This window comes from Bos javanicus, chromosome 29 (genome assembly GCF_032452875.1).
Source record: "Bos javanicus breed banteng chromosome 29, ARS-OSU_banteng_1.0, whole genome shotgun sequence".
In the NCBI taxonomy this organism is placed as follows: Eukaryota; Metazoa; Chordata; class Mammalia; order Artiodactyla; family Bovidae; genus Bos; species Bos javanicus.
The window spans coordinates 35,101,952-35,126,714 of NC_083896.1; the positions used below are offsets into that span (position 1 = coordinate 35,101,952).

General features: G+C 46.7%; 1 protein-coding gene across 7 annotated transcripts in view; it reads right to left on the reverse strand.

The window, feature by feature from the left end:
* Nucleotides 1-24,763, reverse strand: part of NTM (neurotrimin) — a 973,298-nt gene that overhangs the window by 129,199 nt on the left and 819,336 nt on the right. For all 7 annotated transcript variants that reach the window (XM_061406452.1, XM_061406449.1, XM_061406453.1 and 4 more), the window contains one exon: nucleotides 6,972-7,097. In XM_061406452.1, coding sequence (XP_061262436.1) covers nucleotides 6,972-7,097 — 126 coding nt within the window. The remainder of the gene's footprint in view (nucleotides 1-6,971; nucleotides 7,098-24,763) is intronic.

Consider the following 24,763-nt stretch of genomic DNA (forward strand, 5'->3'; position numbering starts at 1 on the left):
GTCACCAGAGTTGCGGCACCTGCCAGCTTTGGTTGAACTCAAGCTGTGATACCTCCAGTGCCAATTAGTGTGCCGTGTCCTGCTCGGCTCGGGAGGGAGGCCTGTCAGTGCTGACAAATGGGAAATGGGTGGGCATAGGGCCTGGGGAGGGCCTGGCAGGGGGTGGTGGTGCGGGTCAGGGAGGGCTCAGAACATTGGAGAAGCCCTCCCATCCGCGGGTCACCCTGTCCTCACCAGCTGGTGCCTTTGAAGGCTCTGAGAAACAAGAACGGGCCTGGACAGCCGACAGCCCCCTGGGTCCTCAAGTCCAGCAGGAGAGCTCAGGGAGGAGGCGGAAGGGAATGTGCAGCGGAGGCAGGTTGCCCATCCCCACAGGTGAGGGTGTGGAAGGCTTGCAGAAGCATCTACCCTGCACTGTGGGAAGAGCTGGACTTCGTGTGCAGCTCAATAGATGGAGATTCTGGCTCTAACTCTGTCCCCCAAACCCTGGGGTCTTTGTGGTGCCCGAGAAGAAACATTCCACCTCTACTCCACGTCACTTCATACACTGAGGGATGGAGGGGAGACGTTTTAAATAATATTTCTTTTTTGTTGTACTGATTTCTTTCTTTGTATCAATTTTATTATTTTTAACCCATGAGGAACAGTACATTTTCATGGACTACTGAATTCATTCTCTCTGGGAATACTCAGGGTTGATTTACAAAACCATTGGAAGTTGTCATAGGTTTAGGCACGGGCAGGTTGGGATGAGAAAGTGTGCAAAAGGCTCAGGGGCCCGGAAGGGCCCGGTGAATTATGTGTCAGAGAAACACAGACATTGCGAGAGTGACTGCAGTGAGGCAGTGATGAGGGCAGAAGGCAGCCCACCCAAGACCCACCTCCAAAGATGTTCGGGAGCCATCTAAGCCCTTGCAAAAGAGAACTTGAAAAGGACTCACTCCTTCAAGGAGACGTCCAGCTGCCACAGCAGCTGCCCCGCCAGAGGGACTTTGAGAAAGGCTTGAGAAAATCTCCTGAGAAAAAGACCAGAGAAAATCTCCTGGAGACTCACTGGCAGAGTCTCAGCAGGAAACACACCAGCTCTGGACCACAATATTAAAGTGGAGGAGAATCCCTCAAGGCTGCAGATGGACTCTGCACTTGGGGGTCATGCACTTGGGGGTACCAGCAAGCACAAGTGCTGTTTATGGAATCAACACGTATTCCTTAGATGCTTTCTGGGTGCTGGGTATTGAGTTAGGAGGCGGAAGATCTTAGAAAAGAGAGACGCAGGCCCTGGTCTCAACTCATGAGCCAGAATCTGGACATCTCTGTGGACTGATCGCTGGACCCTCCTGAGCCCCAGCCAATACTCAAGTTGGAAGCTTCCTCTCAACAGCCTTGGTGATGTGGTCATTTTCAGTATTGATTTGATGGGATAAATGCTGAGGTAGGTGTACCCAGGAGGACTGCTTCTTTTAGGATGGTCAGGGAGTCCAGACCCCATAGGTATAGTAGCTGGACTCAGCCTTCAACTGGGATTCATGAGAGGCTCCCAGGGAGGTAGAAATACAGAAATCTCAGCTTACTCTCTAAAGTTCTGACAGCCCAGAGGAAGCTGGAGACACAGAACTGGGCTTTGAGAATACTTTCCTATGAATTGTGAGGTCCTAAAAAGCATCTCTTAGGACACACTGGAAGAGATGGGATATATGTTTACTTAGAAGACTCGGAGGAAGAGACAGCATTAAAGGTATTCTTTTGGATAGCAAGGGCTGTGCTAAGAGAAGTTCTTGAACATCTCGAGAAGGCAAAGAGAAGACAAGACACAGAATCACAAGTGGGGGCTGTGTCTGCGGGACTTTGGGGACCACTGCTGTCCTTCAGTGCCTGGAGCAGCAGGTTTAAGGGGGGATTCAGCAAGGGGCCACTGCAACATTTGTGTAGCTCCAGATGGTGTTTCTGTAGGAGAGAGTGAGATGGGCTTTTTGTCCTTAAAAGACCAAGGCAACACCTGGACCCTTCCAAACAGGTATGTACAGTGAGGGCAGGTATCTCTATAAAGCTAGTACACCTTCTCCTTGAACTCCTGAGAGCTCTAAGTTCATGAAGGGAGCCAATAAGACATACAACCAGTACCAACAAGTGAAATGTTACTTCTCACATTCCATGGCGATGTCAAGAGGTGGCCTGAGAAGTCTTACCTTCTCTCTATTCTGGAAAAGACTTTTGCCTTCTGATGTAACGTGCCAAGCAGACACCTTCTGAGAAAGACCCTGCCACCCCTTGCCCACTATAAGATCACTCCTGGCTTCTGTATATCTGGATACATAAGCCACTGTTATACAATGGTGGTTAACACTTCTTTATTTTGTTTCCACATAAAAGGCAGTGAAAGCTGGGACCTTATGTTAAGTGAAATAAGTGAGAGAGAGAAAGACAAAAATCATATGATCTCACTTTTATGGGGAATATATATATATATATATATATACATACAAACTAAACCAAAACACACAGATGCAGAGAACAGAATAAAGGTTACTGAAGGGGGAGTGGGGTGGGGGCAGGTAGTGAAATGGGAGCAGGGGGTCAACTGTATGGAGGTGGATGAAAGCCAGCGTTTTGGTGGTGAGCTCACTGAAGTGTATACAGCAGTGTATACAGCAGTGTATACAGCAGTCAAAATATAATCTTTTATGCATGGAACTTATATAATGTTATAAACCAATGCCAGCTTATTGCAGGGAGCACCATATGAGTTGTGATACAGGATTCTAGGAGTTTCCAGAAATGTGCAGAACAAACAGATCATTCAGGAGAGAAGACGTAGTGAAGCCACTGAGGTTGCCCACAGTGCCTGGCCCAGGTCTTTCATGGGTGTGAGTATAATAACAATGACCTTCGCCATACAGCCACTAGGGAGAACAGTGTGGAGATTCCTTAAAAAACTGGAAATAGAACTGCCTTATGACCCAGCAATCCCACTGCTGGGCATACACACTGAGGAAACCAGAATTGAAAGAGACACATGTACCCCAATGTTCATCACAGCACTGTTTATAATAGCCCGGACATGGAAGCAACCTAGATGTCCATCAGCAGATGAATGGTTAAGAAAGCTGTGATACATATACACGATGGAGTATTACTCCGCCATTAAAAAGAATACATTTGAATAAGTTCTAATGAGGTGGATGAAACTGGAGCCTATTATACAGAGGGAACTAAGCCAGAAACAAAAACACCAATACAGTATACTAATGCATATATATGGAATTTAGAAAGATGGTAATGATAACCCTGTATGCGAGACAGCAAAGGAGACACAGATGTATAGAACAGTCTTTTGGACTCTGTGGGAGAGGGAGAGGGTGGGATGACTTGGGAGAATGGCATTGAAACAGGTATAATATCATATAAGAAACGAATTGCCAGTCCAGGTTTGATGCAGGATACAGGATGCTTGGGGCTGGTGCACTGGGATAACCCAGAGGGATGGTACAGGGAGGGAGGTGGGAGGGGGGTTCAGGATGGGGAACACATGTACAGCTGTGGCAGATTCATGTTGATGTATGGCAAAACCAATACAATATTATAAAGTAATTAACCTCCAATTAAAATAAATAAATTTAAATTTAAAAAAATGACCTTGATTGAGTCGTGACCTGCCCACACAGAATGGCACGAGGGATGATAGAGGCTCTGTCTTTGGAGCCTTTGCTTTGGTGTAGGGCATCTTTTCTTCTAAGGAACCCCATTCTGTCCACATGTATGTAAAATAAGCCGCATTTTGCAGGCACTTAGTGGGGTGAGATGAAGCTCTGGCCACTAAGGATCTCCAGCTTCCGTTTGGTTTCAGCCATAGCCCAGTGACAGCTCTCATCTCCAAATAATCAGTCACCGAGAAAGCAGCACTGCGTGAACCCCGAGGTGATTAGTTACCACGTGGCATGTCTCTCGTCAGCTTGAATCTGGGTAGTTAATCCTGACCGGGGATCTGGGAAAAGCTGCGCGTCTAAATTACTCTGATCCACAGGTAGATTCTGATTATCCTGCTCCTCTCCATCTTGATCCATCTTCTGTTTCCATAGCAGCTAAAACCCCAGGAAAATGGATGCCTCTGGCCGGGGCTCAGGTAAAGTCTCCTGGGGAAATGAGGCAGCTGGATGGCCAGGGTGGGGGAAGGATGCTAGCGCACAGCAGTGCAAACCTCCGCAGGAAGAACGGAGAAGGTGCCAATGCAGTGGGGAGACAAAAGTGGTTGTGAGGGGAAGAGAGAGAAAAGGAGATGACAATGTGGGATGAAATGAGACGGAAGGGGAACGTGTAGGAGGCTGTGAGAGACAGGAAAGCAGAGAACAAAAAGAGAAAGCATGAAAGGGCAGGACAAAAAGAGGAGACGTACGGAGGAGAGGGGAAGAAAGGAAAGAAAAGGAAAGGAAGAAAAAGAACCCAGAAAAGGACAAAGAGCTGCAGGGCCAGAGGAGGGATGAGAAAAGACATCAAACAGGAGTCAGAGGGGGACTTGCAGGATGGAGGGCGAGGTGCCTCCTGATAGAAGCAAAGTCCGTGATGCTCAGATGATGAATGCTCTGCGGAGTCTACAGGCACAGACCGTCCCAGCGTCCAGCGGCACTGAGGACCCGACATTTTCAGGGATGAACGCCGCGCACCTTGAACCAGAAAGTCTGTCCACCTGGACACCCTTCCCTGGGATGTGCCCCAAGACCACTTTTCATCACTAGCGGTCTTAGGTCCAGTGAAACCTCCTCCCAGATTGTGGGCCATGCCCCCTGTAAGGTCAGTTCCAGTTGAGAGACTGGAGAAACGCAAGCATCTCTCTGATTCCCTCGCTCACAGTGGTGCATTCAAGTGCAGTGGCTACAGAGAGTTCTCAGTGTGTTTCAGCTAAACACACTGAAAATCTCACCCCTTCTGTGAAAACATCCTTAGGGCGACTTGTCACCCCAAGACGGGGATTTGCTATCTGGGGCCCATGCAGTCTTCTTCAACTGATTGCACTAAAGCCCAGGTGTAGTGGACCCTGCGATGCCTGCCTTCTTCAGGAATGGAGGACAACTGCCCCGGGGTGGACCAGACAGTCCTCAGCTCCAGTAGAAAGAGAGATACCTGGCCTGGGCTCACAGCCCAAATTCTCTGACCAACTACGGTGCTGGCGTAAAAGGGTCACCCCCGTACCTTCAGTAGGGCACAACCCACCCTGTCTTCAGAACACCCCACAGGCATCCTGCTCTCACACATGGCACCACAGTCAACCTCTCCCCCAGCCCGACCCCCCTGCCCTTTCACAGGGCTGAGCCCAACGCCACCTCCGATAAACTTCTAGCTCACCAATCAGCATCTCAGGGTCTGCTTTAGGGGGACTCAGACTGCAACACCAAGCAAATGACCACCCCTGCAGTGAATTTAGCATCTTCATTTTTATTGAAGTATAGTTGATGTACAATAGTGGATTAGTTTCAGATGTACAACACAGTGATCCAGTTTTATATATATATATATATATATATATATATATATATACACACATATATATTCAGATTCTTTTCCATTATAGGTTATTACAAGATATTAAGTATAATTCCCTGTGCTTTACAGTAGGCCCTTGCTATTTATCTATTTTACAATAGGGGGTATCTGTCCTTTAGCATCTTAAACCTTCATGAGCCAACAATGCACTTACATATACACACATGCCTACACACAAATACACACATGTATACATACATACTTACATGAGTGTATTTTAGGCTAGCCAGACACAAGCAATGAAATTTAAGGATTTTTATTCAGGTCTCAGCTCAAATGTCACCATGTCAAACACCTTTCCTGTCAAACACCTTTCCTGACCAAACCTCTTGTCCTTCTGTCCACGTATCCTGTTCTATTGTCCCATCCTTATCGCCACTTATTATTATTATTAATATCACTGGTTATTTGTATCATGAGGATGTGAGCTCATGAGAGCAGAGACTTGCCTGTTCTGGCTTATCGCTATATCCCCAAGCACTCAGTCGACATTTAAGAACAAATGAAACCATGTAATGCACCTTGCACAAAAGCTAGCTTTATAATATATGACGCCCACGCTCAGTCCCTCAAGTTACGTCTGACTCTTTGTGACCCGGTGGACTGTAGCCCACCAGGCTCCTCTGTCCATGGGATTCTCCAGGCAAGAATACTGGAGTGGGTAGCCATGCCCTCCTCCAGGGGATCTTCCTGACCCAGGGATCGAACCCTCGTCTCCTGCATTTCCTGCATTACAGGTGGATTCTTCACTGCTGAGCCACTGGGGAAGCCCTTAATAAATGGCATCTTGCTTTAAATTGTTAAAGTTTCAGGTTCAATCTATGCAAGCCCAAAACAACACTTAGTCTGGTATACAGAACATCTAGACATTTAGACAAAGTGAGTTTTGCAATTTAGTCACACATTAAGTGATATTTGTTATCTGGGATTAATCAGAGTAGAACGACGACAAAACCACACGAGGACTCATGGCCTAGAGACAAGATGCTTGGCAATGTTGAAGCAGTACAGACCTGGAAGTGTTCCTTTTAGGGACGTGGCCATCCCAAGGTCTCCCCCATCACTGTGCGTCTGTGTTTTCTCTCTCTTACCACAACCAGCTGAACAATGCCACCAACACCGCACTGAGCACTCTACCATCCATGTGAACGGAAAAGTCACCCAGGACATCTCAGCACCCTTTCACCCAGAAACAAGGTAGATTACTCTCCCAGGGGTTGCATCAATCCTCCAGCGTGATTTCTGGAATCTTAGAGGTTATGCCCATCTTGCATCGAGAACACCGATATTCTCTGCGGAGCTACGGGTATATTGTTATCAGGCCACCAAGAATGTGGGATCCTTGTGACCAGGCCATCAGCACCATAACCTCCTGCCACAGCCAATGATTCTCCCACTTCCTCGCATGACACGATGTCCCAAGCCGTTTCTCTTACCTTTGGGGGAGATGTGTCTCCAGGTAACCGTGGGCTCTGGTCTACCCGTTGCTATGCAGGTGAGGCTGATGTTGTTGCCTTCGTTAATGGAGATATCTGAAGAAATCTCCACAATTTTGGGAGATACTGTGGAGACGAAACAGGTAGAAGGAAAATTAAAATTTTGTTGAAATATTTATTTGTTTTCTTCAAAGGGGAGTGGGCGGAATAACCCAGAGACAGAAACACAGGGGCTATAGTCAATGAGGAGGAACTAGAGGGATCACCTTACACTTGAGAGAAACATCTCACCTTGACTTCAGCTTCTATTTCCTCCTATATAAAGGCAATGTCGGAGAGCCTGGGAAGGTGGCTCAGAAGAATCTGCCTGCAATGCAGGAGACACAGGTTCGATCCCTGGGTTAGGAGATACCCTGAAGAAGGGAATGGCAACCCATTCTAGTGTTCTTGCCTGAAGAATTCCATGGAAAAAGGAGCCTGGCAGGCCATAGTTCATGGGATTGCAAAGAGTTGGACACAACTGAGCCACAAACACTTTTACTATGCATTTTCATAGTAAAAATACAACAAATATTTATAGGATGGAATTAGAACGGTTGTTCAAAGGAATCATTTCCCCAACTAGCTACATGTTTACAACAACCTCAAAACCGGGCCAATAACACATGTCATTTCAATTCTACCAACATTGGTTCTGACATACTAGTGCTTCAAGCTTACGTGCCCTCTCTGTCCAATTCTCATAGGTGTCTTCATATGAGTTTTCCTCCTTCAGTCAGCAGGCCTCTGAGCCGCCCCAAGTGTCTTTCCAGAACCCATGATCCCCCAAGACACGGTGACACCTGGCCTGCAGGAGACCCCAGGCAAGCTGAGCATCACCCTCACTTCCCAGACGTGGCTAAGACCCCACGCAACCCTCACACAAAAATAAGACTGGTTGGAACTTTCTGCGCTTGTCTTTTCTCTTCTGGGAACTATTCATCACTCACTCCTGGTTATGCTGGATTTTCTCCAGAAATGGAGGTGTCTGCAGAGAGCTGTTCTTTGCCATTTTCTATCCTTCTCCTGAAAACTGACTTCCCATCCATCTCTAAGCCCCACCCAACCAGGAATGCTCATTAACAAGCATTCACTGGACTTTGTTTCCTGAGCCTCAAGCCCTTGTTTCTCGTTTTGGTCCCCTAGCACCTTTCTCCAACTGTCTAGACCGACTGGAATCGTTCAAGGCCTGGCTGAGCCAGCATCCCTTCCAGGAGGTCTTCCAGGCCATGCCCAAGGGCACTGCCTCTCCATCCTAGAGACCATGTAGCTTCCTCCACAGTATTAAAATAAGCTGGTTTACATAACATGCGTCATATTTTTCCTTGACTATACATGATTATACTGGAAGACACTGTACAAGAGCCTTGCTCATCATTTTATTTTCTGCTGTCTCCAATACGGCACCTTGCATAAAGCAAGCACCAATTCATCATTTTTAGACTTAAATCCACATGGAGCTTCAGGTAGGAGCAGTGTGAAGGTGGATGTAGCCAGGGCTGGGGAGTGACCCCAACCTCTAAGATCTGAAACTTCTAAGACATATCATTGTGATTTATGGCTGTATCATTATAAAAGCTAAATTGAAACTTCCAGAAGAGAAAGAAACTTGATCAGTTAATGACTGAGCACTTGATTTGCTGACCGTCTGAAGGATCCCAATTCCTAAGCTCTCTAAGTCATTTAAATCTGATGCATTTTATACACACAGTTTTAACTGGCACGTAATTCTTGAAGCCCTAGCCCTGATCCTGCCCCCACTTGGCAATTGCACAGCCTTGCCTGTTTCTCAGAGGACAGGCTGCTGCAGAATGACGGTGCTGGCCTTGCAGACATCGCTTCAACTCTGCAGGTAAGTAATTTATTGATCTGTAAAGCACTCTGAGATGCTCTGCAAGGGATTATGTCACGCCAACGCCACGCAATAAAATAAAAAATGATGGACTTTGTGAACACAGGGTGATTTAGGGTTTGTAGTTGGAAGTGTGCTCAAAATACATTTTAAGTGGAAATCAGGCTGGGTAATGAATTACTCTTGCTTTGGAAGGGCTTGCTGGGAGTTCATTTTCCTGGCTTCTTACATGATAGCTAATCTGCTAATCATACACTAGAGAACAATGGACAGTCCCCGAGTAGAAGAGGAGGCAGTTTGGGCCAAAGCTGTCAGCAGAGTGAGTATATCAAATGAGACCATCACACCTCATGCTTGGAAGAATCATCTAGAATTGTCCCCCTCCTCTCACAACTGGAACTCATCCAACTCATGCAGCTGAAGTTGGTGAAATGCTCGCTGGCCTTTCAAGCCTGCCTCAGAGTAGAGCTTGAAGATGGCAGACTGCCCTGAGATGAACTTGAAAGGCAGACCATTCAGGGCAGAGAGGTGAGGTGGTCTGACCAGAGGTGCAATCCCAATTATCAGAACCAAACTGGCACAGTGCCTAAGATGCAAGGAGATTACAAGTATCATTGTCCAGGTGGCAACTTCTAACATGCTGCCAGTATGTAAAATTAAAATAAATTGACAAGGATGCACTGTGATTGTGGCTAATACATGTTCATAAGAAGATTTTGGCCAATGGATAGGGCTACTCACAATTTTATTTTGTTTTCATGGATACATCCTGCATCTTACCTTGGCTAATCAAGAGCAGGCTGTTAGAAACATACTGAGATTGCATTGCTTTCATTCACGCATTGTTCATTCATTTGATTTACGCATTGTTCATTCATTCATCCATCAATATTCACTGAGTACTTCCATATACCAGTGTTGTGCTCAGCCCCAAGGACATGATGATAAAAAGACATCGTGCTTGTCCTCAAGGAGTCCACAGTCTAGAAATGCACAAACCAGAACAGAAACAAATCCCTTTAATGTATACGATAAGGTGGTGAGGAAATGCAGAGAGAGACACCCTAGCCAGCCTGGAGATGGATGTCAGGGAGGGCTCCTTGGATATGAGACACCCCAGACAAGTCCCAGGAGATAAGTAAACATTAATCAGTTCTGAGGAGGAAAGACATTCCAGGCAAAGGAGGTGATGTTAGAAAAATCCTATTATTAAGACTTCTGACGGCCAGGCACCATTATTAATGGAAGAATAGCTACTGAAGGAGGAAGGGCCAAAAGTCACTCATCAAACATTGAGTAAGAAACTTCCCTGATGGTGTAGGGGTTAAGATTTGGCCTTCCAATGCAGGAGGTACAGGTTTGATCCCTGCTCGGGGTGTTAAGGTCCCACAGGCCTTATGGCCAAAAAATTAAAACATAAAACAGAAGCAATATTGTAATAAACTCAGTAAGACTTTAAAATGGGTCCACATTGAAAGAAAAAAAAAACATTGTGTCAACAGCTACTGCATACATAACTGTGGGTTAGGTGTGTGCACGGTGTGCAGAAATGCGTATGTTTTGTGGACCCTCCATGAACTTACAATCTGTTGGGGGAAACTGCCTATAAACATCCCGGTGCATCACAGGGTTGTGTGTGACTGGACACCAGCAGTACAGACATTAAGTTCTGTGAGTTAGTGTGGGAGAATCACAGCCAGTGAGGGTATGGGAACAGTTTCTCCTGGGCCACAGAGTCTAGTGTAGGGATCAACAATGGAGATACAGTCAAGAAGGTGAAGGAAGTGAAGCTGCTTCAGGTGGGACAGAAGTGCACAGGCACAGACGGGAAGGCAGGAATCCAGGACACACGGGAGGATGCAGTCTACCCACTGCCAGAGGCAATGGAGAGCAGTGGTCCAGATCCTGGATCTGCGGCACTCGAGCTGGGCAGTCTTGGCCGCATCACCTCAACTTTCTGTGCTTCACATCTTCATGTCATGAAGTCAAATGCATGTACTTCACAGGGTTCTTCTCAGGACTTAGGGGTAAGTTTGTGAAATGCACTTACAGAAGTTCCAAGCTATGTGAACTATGCAATAAGTGAGCTTTAGTATTAGGTGAGGACTTCCCTAGTGGCTCAGCAGGAAAGAACTGCCTGCAACGCAGGAGACATGAGTAGACATGGGTTCAATCCCTGGGTCGGGAAGATCCCCTGGAGGGGAAAATGGCAACCCATTCCAGTATTCTTGCCTAGGAAATCCATGGATATTGGAGCCTGGTGGGGTACAGTCCATAGGGTCACAAAGAGTCGGACAAGACTGAGCATGCACACACAGTCCTTGGCAAATATGTACGCCATGTCAACACAAAATGAATGGTAGATAAATGTAACCCACTCAAGGATTAACCCACTTCCTGGGTTTTAACTCCATCCTATAGGCAATGGCAAGCATTTGAAATTGTTTAAAAGAGTAAATACTATATATAAGTATATAGTAAATATATATACATATTAATATGCTTTAAACAAAATAAGCTTGTAACAAGGTGTCAGAGAGAGCAAATACACAGAAATTCGAGCTGAGAAACCAATTTCTACAAGTAATCTTCAAGGCCTGAGTTAAACCATGGGCCTTAAAGAAAAGGGTGGGTTTGAGAGCAACGCCAAGGTCAAGCTGTGGTGCCTGGGGATTTCCTAGGTGGAGGATTCAGGAGCCTGGAGTCTGACATGAAGGCCGTTCTGTTCAACAGCAGCTGGATGGCTCATTAATTTACATTACATGAGTAACTTCTTTGGGGCAGAACATTAGTTTGATTCTGTATTAGACAAGCTCATGGGGATGACAAGGGACCAGCAGACTGGCAGGACTGTCCTGTTGGCAGCTGGGATCACACAATCGAGGTCTGGGGTGAGTCTGAGATCTGCAAAGAGTCCATGGACCCTTAAAAGAGGCCATCAGCTTATTTCCACATAGATGCATGTGACGTCTCTGCTGACTTCTGAGGTCTGAATCTAGAAAATCAATCCCTATAGAACCAGAACAATTGGGAAATGGTCAGGTTAGGTTTGGAAAGAAAGGTGGAAACCCCCTCAGCCACGCTGTTTGGATTGAGTTCCACGTTAGTGTATTATGCTAAGGTATAATATGGCTCTTATTGAATTTTAATTCAAATGTGTAAATAATTAAATAACATAATTATTAAACAGTATTCTGGGGAACTTCCTCACTCTTCATGTAGCCTCCACTGCCCAGGTGTTAAGTTCTAATAATTATGTCATTAATAAATAGCAATTGGCTGTTTTTAGTGCACAGTAGATACCCTATTAAATCCAACTTAAGATGCTTTATTAGCCTTTCACCGTCCTGTGGGGCTGAGGATGCGCAGAAGTGCCTTGGACCAGGCTCCTGAGGACACGTGCAGATCCTAGATGCCGCCTTTGCTGCTGCTGTCATGTCCCCCCCTCCTCACACTACCCCCTGACCCTCACCTCCTCTCTGCAGTGAAGATCTGAGATGCCCATGGCAGCTTGGGACTGTTCTCACAGCAAGGGTTGCATCACAGCTAAGGCCTTGGGACCTGTGTCTTTCAGAATTAAAAGGACCCATCTGGAATACCCTCGACTTCCCTGGTGTCCAGAGACACCCAGGCCTGGGTCCATAACCTGGTGTAGGAATGTCCAGTCACTGGCTTCCCTTCCTCCCCAAACACCGCAGGTCATTCTTTGGTTCTTCATAGTTTCCTTTCTCCCCACTCTTCACCTGGCCAGGTCTGTCTTACTCTTTAAATCTTAGGTCCTCCATGAAGCCTTCCTCCATCATCTTTCCTGATGTAGAATACCCCACACCAGATTATTGCATATGGTCTGCTCTCGCAAGGAAAATGTAAGCCCAACTGGTTGTCTTGCTCACGAAGCATTCTGCACACAGCATGATGCCAGAATACAGTTTGTGTTCAACACGTGGGTTTTGAATGAATGAGTGCTTTAACAAGGCTGTATGGAAATATAAGTACATTGAAATAACTAAACTTCCTCAACATCTTTAAATAGCCCTTGAAGGCTTTCAGAGTATATAATAATTTCAATGGTTCCTGTTTATTAAATTGCTGTTGTTTTCTAGTAACTAAGTCATATCCGACTCTTTGAAACCCCAAGAACTGAAGCCCACCACTCCTCTGTCCATGGGATTTCCCAGACAAGAATACTGGAGAGGGTTGTCATTTCCTCCTCCAGGGGGTCTTCCTCACCCAGGGATCGAACCTATGTCTCCTGCATCTCCTGCATTGGCAGGTGGGTTCTTCATCATGCACACCCCCTGGGAAGCCCGACTTTATCTTACCCTTGCATTAATCCCACAAGTAGATATTATTTCCAAGCTGACCAACTATCCTGGTTTACCTGGAAGTTGGGCTTCCCTGGTGGCTCAGATGGGAAAGAATCTGCCTGCAATGCAGGAGACCTGGGTTTGATCCCTGGGTTGGGAAGATCCCCTGGAGTAAGGCATGGCAACCCACATCAGTACTCTTACCTGGAGAATCCTTATGGACAGAGAAGCCTTGTGGGCTACAGTTCATGGGGTCGCAAAGAGTTGGACACAACTGAGCGACTAAGCACACACAGCACTCAAGGCGATTCCCAGAACATGGGAATTTCAGTGCTAAACCCAGAAAAGATGATGCCTGGGCCACCCTCATTGTTTCCTTCCCTACACTTTACAGGTGAAGGTACATCTTCATCTGTAAAGTGTAGGGAGTTTATAATGCAGAATTTTAAAGTGTTTTCTTTTTAATGAGCAGATAGATGGGTTAGAAAAATAAGAAATGCATGTTGAATCAAGGATGCACACACAAAAAAAGAATTCGACCATCTCATATATGCACCAAGACTGTGAATTTCTGTCTAGCATTAGAAATTTTATAGGAAGTGTGACTCCATTATTTTATTTCACAAGAATGCTATGAGATGGCACTATTATGATTCCGATTTACAGATGAAGAAACTAAGGCTTTGTGAGCTGTTAGTGATATGTGCCAGGTTATCCAGATGGTGAGACAGACTGCAGCTTATGTCTGATCCCAAACGTATTCTCTGCACACAGAGTTAGTGCAGTAGAGTGTGGGTACCCTGCCTGGGGTCTTGCTGACACACCCTCCCATGACGGGCACCTGGCTTTGCAGCTCCCTGTGACCACCTGTCCACCCACAGACCTTGGTTATCCCTACATAGCATCGGTCTCTATCAGGAGAGTGGGTGAGAGGTTTCATCAGCATATTTTTGGACCTTCCAGTGTCTGCATAACTGTTTCGTTATCTTCCCTATCCATCACTGGCTCTTCCTAACCTTCCTTCTCTTTTGCATTGGCCTCGCCCTGTACACTGGACCCCAGAGCCGCAGTTCCTGGGGAGCGTTCATGTGAGGCAGGCTGTAACTGCCGCCTCTTACAACCAGGAGTCCTAGCTGTCCCTGTATCATGACAGAGAAATGATCCATCAAACCCACTGCTGAGTCCACTGAGGGGCATTATCTTGGCTTATTTTGACTGAAAAAAAAAACTAATCAGCTTGTCTTTTCTTCATTCCTTTTCCCTTCTTCCTTTTTTCCAGGACAAATATTTGTATAATAGGAAATGTCTTCAGGTATTGTGGGATCTGTGGGATCTCGACAGAAAGAATCCTCAGCTTTGCCCCAGAAGCCTGAGTATTAAGCCCAGGCTGACTGTTTCTAGCTGTATAAACTCATGTCAATCATTTAACTCTCAGATTATTTTAATTATATGAATACCTGTCTTGCCTTTTTAAAGCACATGCTCTGTGGATCAGATAAAACTGTGAGAAATTATATTTTCAACACAAAGTACTATTCAAATGTGATTTATCGATATTACTAACAATGTGTATCTCTAGAGGCCCAGATGAGGCTAAATATAGACATCAGGTGCAGTGGGGCAGAAGAAGCACACTTTGTTTAGAGGCTGAGATGGGCTTGACCACCCCCCAAGTGGGTGCTCATCCCTTCTTCAGAAGTACTGGTGCTTTCGAGGTAAGCAGGGTCCTAAGGTGAGGACATGGGATGCACAGGGTGTGGGGTGGGGGTTTGCAAAAGGACCCTTTGCCTCCCCTATCCCCGCCCCAGCACTGTGCTTGCTCTCTCCACTCTCCAGAAGGGAGAGGTTAGATCCTAGATACTCAGAATCCCAATTTAGAGTCTGAAAGTGTAGAGAGCTCCTTGATGACACAGCCTCGGGCGGGTTGTTATTTCTTTACCCAGAATCATTTTGTCATTTCTTACATCTTACTCTTTCTCTCTCCCCATATTAAAACCCTTCTTGTTTGCAGGGGGAAAATCAAGAAGCCTGGGGAGAAAAGCTAGTGATTTATCTGGGATTAGTCATAAGCCACTGGTTCCGAAGTTCGGAATGTGTTCCTTTCAGGATCCACTGAAAGGCGGAAGTTTCTGCGAGCTCTGATCCTGACCTGGTTTCCTCATGCCTGATAGAGACGTGGGCAGGAGGGTAAACACCACGCGGGCCCCACGCCACGCTTCCCTGCTTCTGGGCATATTAGCGCAAATTGAATTTCACAGCAACCTACCTGCCACCATCAGGGCGCTGTTATATTTGGCAACATCCAAGAAATTGCTAAGAACGCTCTCTTCATCAATTGTTTAAAGTGCAGATGTAAGGGAATCTTTGCTCATCACGATATCCAGACAGAGCGAGTGCTTTCCAGCACTAGTGTGAAAGCACCTTGCTTTGGGTTGAAGGCACGTGACTGGCTTCTTGCTCCACACTCAGCTCTTTAGGGACCAGCTCACGAAGGAAGGAGAGACAGCAAGGACACCTTGAACGCCAAGCGCTTTGTCGGGGGCTTAACATTTGCTGTGTGTGTGCACTCGGTCACTCAGTCCTGTCTGACTCTCTACCACCCCCCTGCGCTGCAGCCTGCCAGGCTCCTCTGTCCATGGGATTCTCCAGGCAAGAATACTGGACTGGGTTGCCATTGCCTCCTCCAGGGAATCTCCCTGACCCAAGGATTGAATTCCTGTCTCCTGAATCTCCTGTATTAGCAGGTGGATTTTTTTTTAAACTATTGAGCCATTTTGGAATTTCCTTGCCACTTGCTGCTTCCTCTTAAATCCTCTAGGGAACCCATATGCATTCCCTGCATTGTACAGCAAAGACGCTGACGCTCAGAGAGGTGATGCAGCTAACCCAAGGTCTCCATACAGGGAGTCAGACAGACTACAGATGATGATGATAGTAGAGAGATGATTTTTCTCTACTATTAGAGAGAAATCAACTAAAATTTATACACACTGAGGTCCTCAAAAATGAAAATGAGGGAACAACAAAATGGCATCAAGAACCTGATTCACATACATGATTTCATGAAGAAAATTGGAAAGAGGACTCCAATATTTTCTGTACAATTGATAAATAATGGGACATGGAACAACAGACTGGTTCCAAATAGGAAAAAGAGTATGGCAAGGCTGTATATTGTCACCCTGCTAATTTAACTTATATGCAGAGTACATCGTGAGAAACGCTGGGCTGGAAGAGGCACAAGCTGGAATGAACATTGCTGGGAGAGATATCAACAACCTCAGATATGTAGATGACACCACCCTTATGGCAGAAAGTGAAGAGGAACTAAAGAACCTCTTGATGAAAGTGAAAGAGGAGAGTGGAAAAGTTGGCTTAAAGCTCAACATTCAGAAAACTAAGATCATGGCATCTGGTCCCATCACTTCATGGCAAATAGATGGGGAAACAGTGGAAACAGTGGCTGACTTTATTTTTCTGGGCTCCAAAATCACTTTAGATGGTGATTTCAGCCATGAAATTAAAAGACACTTATTCCTTGGAAGGAAAGTTATGACCAACCTAGACAGCATATTGAAAAGCAGAGACATTATTTTGCCAACAAAGGTCTGTCTAGTCAAGGCTATGGTTTTTCCAGTGGTCATGTAGGGATGTGAGAGTTGGACTGTGAAGAAAGCTGAGCGCCAAAGAATTGATGCTTTTGAACTGTGGTGTTGGAGAAGACTCTTGAGAGTCCCTTGGACTGCAAGGAGATTCAACCAGTCCATCCTAAAGGAGATTAGTCCTGGGTGTTCATTGGAAGGACTGATGCTGAAGCTGAAACTCCAATACTTTGGCCACCTGATGCGAAGAGCTGACTCATTTGAAAAGACCCTGATGCTGGGAAAGATTGGGGGCAGGAGGAGAAGGGGACGACAGAGGATGAGATGGCTGGATGGCATCACCAACTCAATGGACATGGGTTTGGGTGGACTCCGGGAGTTGGTGATGGACAGGGAGGCCTGGTGTGCTGCAGTTCATGGGGTCACAAAGAGTTGGACATGACTGAGCGACTGAACTGAACTGAACTGAATCCATGTATTTTCCTATTTAACGTAAAATGCTGAGGCTGTAAACAGCTACTAACTCGCTCAAAGCCAGTGAGCTAGGAAGTGGCAGATCTGAGACCTAAGCTCGGCCTATAGGGCTTTGGGATCAGATGAAATACGTCCCATAACTGAAAGCACTTAGTGAACTGCTAATTACACCGCGGATGAATGCTACTGTGATCAATCAACATAATACAGAGTCCAATCCACTCCTGATAAACAGCACTAGGGTCTGCTGCAAAAGCCAACCCAGAGAGCTGACCAGGGCTTCCCGACAGCACACCTAGAGCCAGCTTCCTCCACACCACTCAGACACAGGGGCTGGGGAGATGCTCCAGGAGCTGTCTCATCCTGCTGGTCCCAGCAGCCACAGCCTCGCCACGTCCTTGGAGGCCTTGCCCCCAGGCCTCTTCAAGCAGATTCTTTTTCTGCCTTGGCATCTGGCAAAGTCAAAGCTGGTGTAATCAAATCCATGGCTTTTCCAGTAGTCGTGTGTGGATATGAGAGCTGGACCACAGAGAAAGCTGAGTGCCGAAGAATTGATGCTTTTGAACTGTGGTGGTTGGAGAAGACTCTTGAGAGTCCCTTGGATAGCAAGGAGATCAAACCAGTCCATCCTAAAGGAGATCAGTCCTGAGTGTTCATTGGAAGGACTGATGCTGAAGCTGAAGCTCCAGTACTTTGGCCACTTGATGCAAAGAACTGACTCATTGGAAAAGACTCCGATGCTGGGAAAGATTGAAGGCAAGAGAAGGGAGTGGCAAAGGATGAGATGGTTAGATAGTATCACTGACTCAATGGATATGAATTTAAGCAAACTCTGGGAGATAGTGAAGGACAGGGAAGCCTGGAGGGCTGAAGTCCACGTGGGCTGCAAAGAGTTGGACACAACTGAGTGACTGAGCAACAACCTCTGGTATCTTTCGGTGGCTCTCGCTTTCCAAAGAAGGCACACAGCTGATGCCCATGAAACTCGAGGGGCCAGTTAAGGACAGCTACCCAAGTGTGACTGCTGTCTTATTGTATCCTAGACCCCATCCTCCAGACAGACTTTTGGCACAAGCCTCAAAGATCTGCAGAGAAAGGTGACACAACCCTCATCTGGCTCAGGACACACAGCTGGGTCCTCCAGGCAGCCTTGGCCTTAGATGCTGGGACCCTTTACCTACTTCACTTTTATGTCCTCAGCTCCGATGCTCCCACTGCATTTTCCCTGCATAGCAGGGATTCTATTTCTCCCCATTCAGGAAGATGTTCCCTAACTCTGTCCCTGGATGTTCTGAATGTTCTTTCTTCTGCTCAGAAACCCACCTTGCAGAGAGAACAGTCTTTCTACAACAGTCGGCACGGCTGTTCACCGGACCCCAGGATGAACTTCACCCTTGGCCATCCTGAGAGAAAACATTATGCAGATGTGTCTGTACATGTCACCATGATCTTCCAGATTGCTGGCAGTGGTTCTTTTTGTTCAGACTCCCCTCTTGCCCCGAGAGCTTCCCAGGAGAGCAGGCTCCAATCATCCCTTACTCCCAGGCTGCCTCATCTGGGTCAGACGGGGGCTGAGGGGCAGAGCGGCAGGGCAGGGACGGAGGCCCTGCCTCCCAGGGGCCCTGCACTCAGCTCTGCAGAGCCCGGCATCTCCAGGCTGTCAATCTGCTGACTGCCAGTGGTGCCAAGACCGCTTCCATTCTCAGCTGCTTTGATGGCGTCATCAGCACTTTAATTCTAATTGCCTAAAAGCACTGGTAGTTACACGCTCAAACACAAGCTATAAAACCATGTGCAGCGGGGAATTGTGCTGACGGCAGTGCGAAAGTGGCCGCGGAGTCCTCCCCACCCCGCCTGGACTGCCGTATGGCCCAAATTTTTCCACAGACTTTTCTCCTTCCCTCAAGCACCTGCAAGGTTAAGTTCAGAGGAGCTCGGAGGGGAGTTTCTGCCTCTCTCCATCCAAGTACTGATGCTGCAGACATCAAAACTAAACTGTGAGTTATACCTCCCTCCCTGTGATCAGCATCTTTGGGAATAATTAAGGTGAATGAAGGAACATTTCATTGTCTGGCCTTGAATCCAGAGGCCCAGGAAGTGGCCCCACTGCTGTGCAAAGTAACCTGTCAGTTGGTTTTAAGCTGAGTTTTTGTTCCGAAGCTTTATTGCCACTAAATCCCTCATAAAGGTTACGGTCTGCGAACAGATCAAGGTGAAGTCTCTTCCCCTCTAGGACGAGAGGTGGAGATGTGCACTGGTCTGTTTGAAGCTACAAGTTCTCAGTTCTGTGAATTCTCCTGCGAAATACCAGGGATCCGGGGCCAAGGAGGGAGCGTGGTGGGAAAGAAAAAAAAGTTCTAACAAGACTTCTTGTTAATACAAAGCTTGTCAAACACATCACCTAGAAACACTGAATGTCTTTATTAGATTCTTTTACCTCCCCCCGAGACGGTGGGAGGACGCCACCAGTTGCTTCTCGGTGAAGATGTTATCATCCAGAAACTAATTAAAGGCTACGAGGGAAGCTGGGTCCCTCACACTCTGGAGAACAAGATGCATTAGCAACCTGAGTTAAAAAAAAGACCACAAGTGAACTTTATATCGAAAAGGGCAAGCTGGGAATTCGACAATAGCTCTCTCTCTCCCTCATCAGCTCACAGCAGGTGGAAATGGGCTCGTCAGGATGTCAGTGAAACTTAACAGGAGGCCGTCTGCTCCCTGGTACTAGTTGGGAGGAGAGCTCTCCTCTCCTGGTTCAGAGAGGAGGAGGGCACCTGACCACTTGGACACACCATTGTATGGTCTCCTTGCCAGCCTCTGCCCTCACCCATAAGAGCTGCGAGAGACGAGTGTTTGAATAGCACTTGGCTATCTGTGCTCATCAAAGAGTCTCACCTTCTTCTTCCCATCAGGTTATCCTGGGGATTCAATGAGGTCATACACTTAAGAGCCTAGAATAATACCAGGTATACAGTGTGTGCTAAATAAATGATAGCAAGGTGGCCTGATCTTCAGTTGTTCAATAGACAAGTTCACTTGCTATGTCCCAAAGAGAGGTCTAGATTCCTCGCCTCCTGGTCCTAATTGTCCCACCCTAGTTCATGACACCATCACTGTCTCCCTGTCAAGGACAAAGCTGTAGAAATTGTCCATCATGTCTCCCTTTGCTTCAAACTCTACATCCACTTATTAAGCCCCATAGACTTTATCTCAAAAATAACCCTCATTCTGCCTCGATGCCTTCTGTTCTTTTTTTCAGCTATTTACATGGACATTCCATTTTCGGCATCACACGTGGATCAATTAAAAACCACAACATAAATCAGATCACCCCGTGCTGAAACACCTCTCACGGCACCTGAGTGCCCTTAGAATGACAGTCAAAGTTCACATCATGACTCAAAGACTTGACATAGCTGCCCCTGGTGAATTTTGACCTGAGCATGACCACTGCTGCTTCTGTCCCCTCCCTAAAATGCTCTGTCCCCAGATCTCCATGTGGATACCCGTCTATCACTCAGTTCTCATTTCAGTTGTAACATATTCTGCATTCTTCCTGAGCACAATATCTCAAAGAGCTCCCAGCCCCATCCCAGTTACCTGCTTTAGTTATTTTATGGTTCACATTCATTCTCTGAAACTCGCCATTTATTTGTTTATTGTTACTTATCTCTTCTCATTAAACCCTAAACTTCATTCATCCCCTCTGTATCTCTGTCACCCAAGACAGTGCCCAACACACAGTAGGGGCTCAGTGCACGCATGCTGAATACACGACCTTTCCTGGTCACAATCAACTTCCCCCTTCTTCAGCTCTCACTGTCCTTCATTCAAAACACTCGCATATGGAGGCCTCCTACACTGTTGGTGAGACTGTAAGTTGGTGCATGGAAAACAGTATGAAGGTGCCTCAAAAAACTAAAAACAGGGCTGCCGTATGATCCAGCAACCCCGCTCCTGAGCATCTATCTGGACAGACGAGTAAAGTGGAAGCTGCTCAGTCCTGTCCAACTCTTTGTGACCCCATGGACTGTAGCCTGGCAGGCTCCTCTGTCCATGGAATTCTCCAGGTAGTAATACTGGAGTGGGCTGTCATTCCCTTCTCCAGGGGATATTCCCCACCCAGAGACTGAACCCAGGTCTCCTGCACTGCAGGCATATTCTTTATAGTTCGAGCCACTATATATCAGAAAGATAAATGCACCCCAGGGTTCACAGCAGCACTAATCACAATAGCCAAGACATGGAAACAACTTAACTGTCCATCAACAGATGACTGAATAAAGAAGATGCAGAATTATATATATACATACAATAGTATATTAGTCATACAGTCATAAAAAATAAGGAAGTAATGCCATTTGCAACGACATGGATGGACCTAGAAATTATCAAACTAAGTGAAGTAAATCAGAAAGAAAAGACAAATACCACAGAACAACACTTACATATGGAATCCAAAATATGACTCAAATGAACTTCTCTATGAAACAGAAACAGACTCACAGACATAGAGAACACACTCGCGGTTGCCAAGGAGGAGGGGACGGGGGAGGGATGGACTGGGAGCTTGGAACTAGTAGATGAAAACAATTTTATAGAGAATGGATAAACAACTAAGTCTTACTCTATAGCACAGGGAACTATATGTTCCTTTATCCTGCAATAAACCATAATAGAAAATAATATTATGAAACTAAGTCACTGTGCAGTACAGCAGCAATTAACACATTCAACATCAACTATCTTTGAATAAAGTAAATTTTTCAAACATCACTCCCAGAAAACAGATCCCATTTTGCATCGCTGGTATACGGACAGCACACCCTCACTTGAACACGTGACCCACAAGGACAGCTCTATCATATTTGTGTTATTTTTTTTCGCTGGCAGGTTCTGTTTAGCTTTTCTGTGCGACTCTTTTACACCCTTCTCTGTGGACGGAGAAGAGCCCCATAAGCCATTGCTTCCTCTGATGTCCTGATGCCTCAGAAGACACAGAGCCTGGCCATCTGCATCAATCCTTTCTCTGGCTTCGTAACAGGCAGAAAATTCCAAAATAGGAGATACAGCCACCCTGCCCTCTAATCCATAACCGAGAGGTGTTCGTGCACATGTGTGTGACATGCATGACATGTGTTACATGGGTTACATGTGTTGTGTCTGACATGTGTGTGACATGTATGTCTGGACTGAATCAGGCCTGTCTTTGCTGTGGCTCCCTGGTAAGTAAAAGACATATTTGCGGTAAAGTTTCCATGGACATTCTGTTACTGCCACCTGTACTCCCAAAGCTACACACACGTCCTGGGTGTGCATACACACCTCTCAGTTGTACGTCAGAGGGCAGGGCGGCTGTATCTCCTATTTTGGAATTTTCTGCCTGTTATGAAGCCAGAGAAAGTGTTGACGTGGATGGCCAGGCTCTGTGTCTTCTGAGGTGTCAGGACGTCGGAGGAAACAATGGCCTACGGGGCTGTTCTCCTTCCACAGAGAAGGGTGTGTACAGTTGCATAGAAAAGCTAAACAAAAGCCTGCCACTGGGCAACACATTGCAAATAGGTCTGTGCGCCTGAAGATAAATCAGCAGCTTGAATACTCCTCCCCTGAGCTGGGCATCTTCAAGGGACCAGGACAGGTGTCTCTAAGCTGAAGTATTGGTTTAAAAAGTCAGCCTTTAAATTACATTTGGGCTATTTCTTTCCTGGCTGGCTGTATTTTTTGTGATCTATCTAGAGGCTTAAAAAGACACACAGAAAAATAAATCTCAGTTCCATTAAGCACACACTCTGGACTTGAATATTTGTTCTTATCTTTGGCCCCTCTCTCCTTCTGTTCCCCTGACCACTCTTCCCCCAACCATCAAACACAGGTCCCAGGAAATGTTTATGATTGCTCCAGACACTGATACTAATCTAAGTCCCTGTAATGACTGTTATAGACTGATTTCTTTTCTTTGTTTATGAAGCTCTAGTGCCCACACCCCAGGAACCCTAGACTCCCGATATAAACTCATATATACTTATTTCTCTTGTCAAAATGGGGGGTAAGGAATTGGTTCCCCTCCACACTGTCAGTCTGGGAACAAGGGTCAGCAGAGATAGTCAAGGGTGTGATGCCAGGGGGTTCAGAGGAGATCAACAACAGTTAATGCACTGGCCTCCATGTGGAATCAGGCCCAGGCCCCTGTTGAGATGAATCAATATTTAATAATTGTGAGATATAGTTATGTGCACGCAAGGGGTCTCCTTTCTACCCTCATGGGGAACCATTTGCAACAACTCAGAGCGTCAGCATCTCATAACGTCTGGTGCTAGCTCCTCTGGCAATTCCTATTTTTATCAGCAGTAGCATCCGCTTCTAAAATGCATAACAAAGATAATAAGCTAATCCCCCAGAAGAGATCTGCCTGGACCAAAGTGGGTAGGCACCGACGTGTGTTCATAAAGGCAGGCGGTGGTATTTTCCTTACTGGAGACAGGGGCTGGAAAGGTGCTCTGTGGTCCCGGAGGGGAGGAAACGACTTTGCTTCTGAGACCACTTATCAGTGCAGCGCAGAACTGGAAAGCAGGCCTCCTGGATCTAGGGGCATCATGGAGGTGAGAGGGAAAGACCGCAGGCTGCCGCCCTCCCAACTCCTCCACCCTCCATCTGCGTACCCTGAGCCCATTGCTTTCGCCCTGCTTCATCTGTCTCACTGGCAATAGCGTAGGTTTGGGCTAGCCGGCTCCCAGCCTTGGCACTCCTGGTTTGGGGAGCGGATGCTCCTCTGTTGTGTTGGGGACTATTCTGTCCTTTGCAGGATGTTTACCAGCATCCTTGGGCTTCACCCACTAGATGCCAGTATCATCTCTCTTTCTCCACCTGAAATTCTGGACAACCACAGCTGTCTCCAGACATCATCAAGTGTCCTGGCAGGGGAAACTCCCCCTCACACACCACACGCCCACTCCTAGAGACTCCAGGCCAGCCAACCCCTAGGAAGTCTCCTAACTTTTCTCTGGCTCTATGTCTCTCGTTCCCTCTTTGGAAATGTCCGCGTAGAGAGGTGAGTTAGGGGCACAGAGCACAGTTGTTTGGAAGCTCCTCCAGCATACACTCTTCTCTGGTTGCACGACTGGGCTTTGCTTTCAAAACCTAGACATCCTTTGTCCACCGTGAACCTCATCTCCCAGCCTTTAGCGGCTCGTGTGCCATCTGAGTGGCCACATTCCTTGGCACATCCCCACCAGATGCTTCCTACCTCCCGCTGCAGAGGTAGAGATCATGGCTACCAGCACCTTCCTGCTCCCACGACTTCCCTCCAGGGTCAGAGGTACCCAGACACCTGCTCTCCTTTGCAGTTCACCTACGACTGCCTGGCTCCCTCTCGCGGCCCACTCTGCAGGTTCCCAGCAGTGCAGGGGAGCAGCTGCTGAATGGCTCATTACCCAGGGCAAGTCCATCAGAGGAGCCTCCGCCTGAGCACTGGAATGAATCCTTCAATTGGCTAGGAATGAATGCATTAATCTGGGGCGA